Below are 2,320 nucleotides of genomic sequence, written 5' to 3'. Positions count from 1 at the left end.
CTCGGCCAGCCAAGGGGCACCGCCAGCGGCCGTCCCGGTTCCCGCCTTCTGGGGAAGGGGCGGCGCTTCAGTGGCGCTGCGGGGCTGCCCGGCGGGGGTCCAGGCGTGCTACTGAGCCGCGGCCAATGCGCTCCCGCCGGGGCGTGTCAGTCCCAGCCGCGGCAGGTATATAGCGCTGGGCCAGGCGGGCCGGCTTCGGCTTCCTACACGCGCTGCGCTCCCGCGGCTGCCAGGTCCCGTCAGGCGGGGGCGATCCGGGGAGTGGGCGAGAGACTGGGCGGGCAGCAGGGGAGCGAGCCCGCGTGGCGCCCGGCAGGTTTCCAGCGTGGCTGGGCGTGACTCCCGCGGGAGAAAGTCCCGGCCCCCGGCTGCAGCACCATGAACAGCTCCCTGGCTCCGCAGGTGCATTTCGCGGGCGGCTCTCAGCCCCACGACTCGCGGGAGTGGAAGGCGGTGATCCCCGCTTTGCTGGGCGTCATCTGCCTGGCGGGCGTGGCGGGGAACGCGTGTGTCATCGGCATCCTGCTCTACAACGCCAGGCGCGGGAAACCCTCCCTGATCCACTCCCTGATCCTCAACCTCAGCCTGGCGGATCTGCTCCTCCTGCTCTTCGCTGCGCCCCTGCGGGCTGCCGCTTACTCCCGCAGCGCCTGGACCCTGGGCTGGTTCGTCTGCAAAACCTCCGACGGGTTCCTCTACACGTGCATGGCCGCCAAGAGCCTGACGACCGCCGTGGTGGCCAAGGCTTGCTTCATGTACGCCAGCAACCCGGCCAAGCAAGTGAGTATTGAGCCCCGCACGATCTCTGCGGTGCTGCTGGCCACGTGGCTGGTGGCCCTGGTGAGCTCCCTGCCGCTCTGGGTCTTCAGCACCCTCCGGGAGCTCGCGGCGGGCTCGCCCGCGTGCGTCGTGGCCGTGCCAGCCCCCGCCCGGGAGTTCATGGCTGCCTTTGTCAAGCTCTCGCCCCTGCTCGTGTTCTGCGCGCCCCTGCTCTGCGCCTTCCTTTATTTCTGGCGCGCTTATGGCAGGTGCCAGCGCAGGGGGACCAAGACCCAGAACCTGAGGAACCAGATCAGATCCAGGCGCCTTACACTCATGCTGCTGAGCGTCACTGTCACCTTGGCCGTGATGTGGCTGCCGGAATGGATATCCTGGCTGTGGGTTTGGCACCTAAAGCCAGCAGGCCGTTCTCCCCCCGAAGGCTTCCTGGCTCTGACCCAAGCCCTTATGTTCACCATCTCTTCTGCCAACCCTCTCATCTTCCTGGTGATGTCTGAGGAATTCAGAGAGGGCTTTAAGGGCTTGTGGAAAAGGCTGACCCTTAAAAAGCCTCTCCCTGACACAGACAACCAGGAAATCCCAGCTGCTACCTCTGAGGTTCTCCCCGATTCGGTCCCTTCTCCAGAGCCAGTGACTGCTGAGCAAGAGAAAGAACTCCCAGCTGCCCCTCAGGCCTTAGAAAGCCTGGAAAAGAAGGAGATGCCCGTCTTTCCAGATGTCGAGCAATTCTGGCATGACCGAGAAGCAGCTCCCGATGCTCAAGACAATGACCCTATTCCTTGGGAACACGAAGAGCAAGAGACAGTAGGCTGTGATCAATAAGGTGGTTGGAGACTAGAAAGCTACAGAAGTTTTAAGCAGAGGAAGGGTCTTGTCAGTATAGTTTTGTTACTTACCAGTGTGCTTAAGGGATACTGAAGACATGCAAATAATGTTACACTGATGAAATTCTTACCATTTCCTGTGCTCATTAAATGTTTGATTTCCTAATCTGTTACAATATTCATACTTGCAGTATTATTGTAACCCTGTTGGTCCCTGGATATTGCAGACTTGAAGAAGAGCTCTGTGTAAACTCCAAAACTTGTCTCTTTCACCAACAGAAGTTGGTCCTGTAAAAGGTATCACCCCACCCACAATATTGGGTGTGTGTGTGTGTGTGTGTGTGTGTATGTATGTATGTATGTGTGTATATCAGGGCAATGCATTTATAGTTCAAATCCTGACTCAAAAATTTTGGTGAAGTGCCTTCTCTGAAATACTGATGTTTTGCACTTCAGTAGCCAAAATGGAGTTAGTTTTTTTTTTTTTTTTAAAAAGGTGTTTGAGAGACACGGAATTCAGAGAGCAGAAATAAGGAGAACTGACACAAACCTAATGAAGTAGTTCTTAACAAGCAAGGACAAACTGGTGAGCTGAATTTCAGCATCATTCTAAATGTCAGAAAGCTAAAACATTAGTATTTACAAACATACAGTACAGACCATGTACCTTTTTTGAATTTTCTGGTTTAAGTGCTGCAATGACTTCCGTGGAATTA

At 56.1% G+C, this 2,320-nt stretch overlaps 1 protein-coding gene across 1 annotated transcript; it reads left to right on the top strand.

Annotated features, from left to right (window-relative positions):
• The first annotated feature begins 378 nt into the window (after positions 1 to 378).
• GPR151 (G protein-coupled receptor 151) lies at positions 379 to 1,941 on the top strand. The gene has a single exon (XM_054038308.1). It carries the CDS (start codon positions 379 to 381, stop codon positions 1,600 to 1,602), a length of 1,224 nt encoding a protein of 407 aa, XP_053894283.1. The 3' UTR covers positions 1,603 to 1,941.
• Positions 1,942 to 2,320: the final 379 nt, after the last annotated feature.

This window comes from Malaclemys terrapin, chromosome 8 (assembly GCF_027887155.1).
Source record: "Malaclemys terrapin pileata isolate rMalTer1 chromosome 8, rMalTer1.hap1, whole genome shotgun sequence".
Taxonomy (NCBI): domain Eukaryota; kingdom Metazoa; phylum Chordata; order Testudines; family Emydidae; genus Malaclemys; species Malaclemys terrapin.
The sequence above is the reverse complement of the archived record's forward strand: the minus strand, read 5'-3'. Positions and strand labels throughout refer to the sequence as shown.

Coding starts and splice junctions, on each gene's coding strand:
- GPR151 (XM_054038308.1), top strand. CDS start 379: ATGAACAGCTCCCTGGCTCCGCAGGTGCATTTCGCGGGCGGCTCTCAG.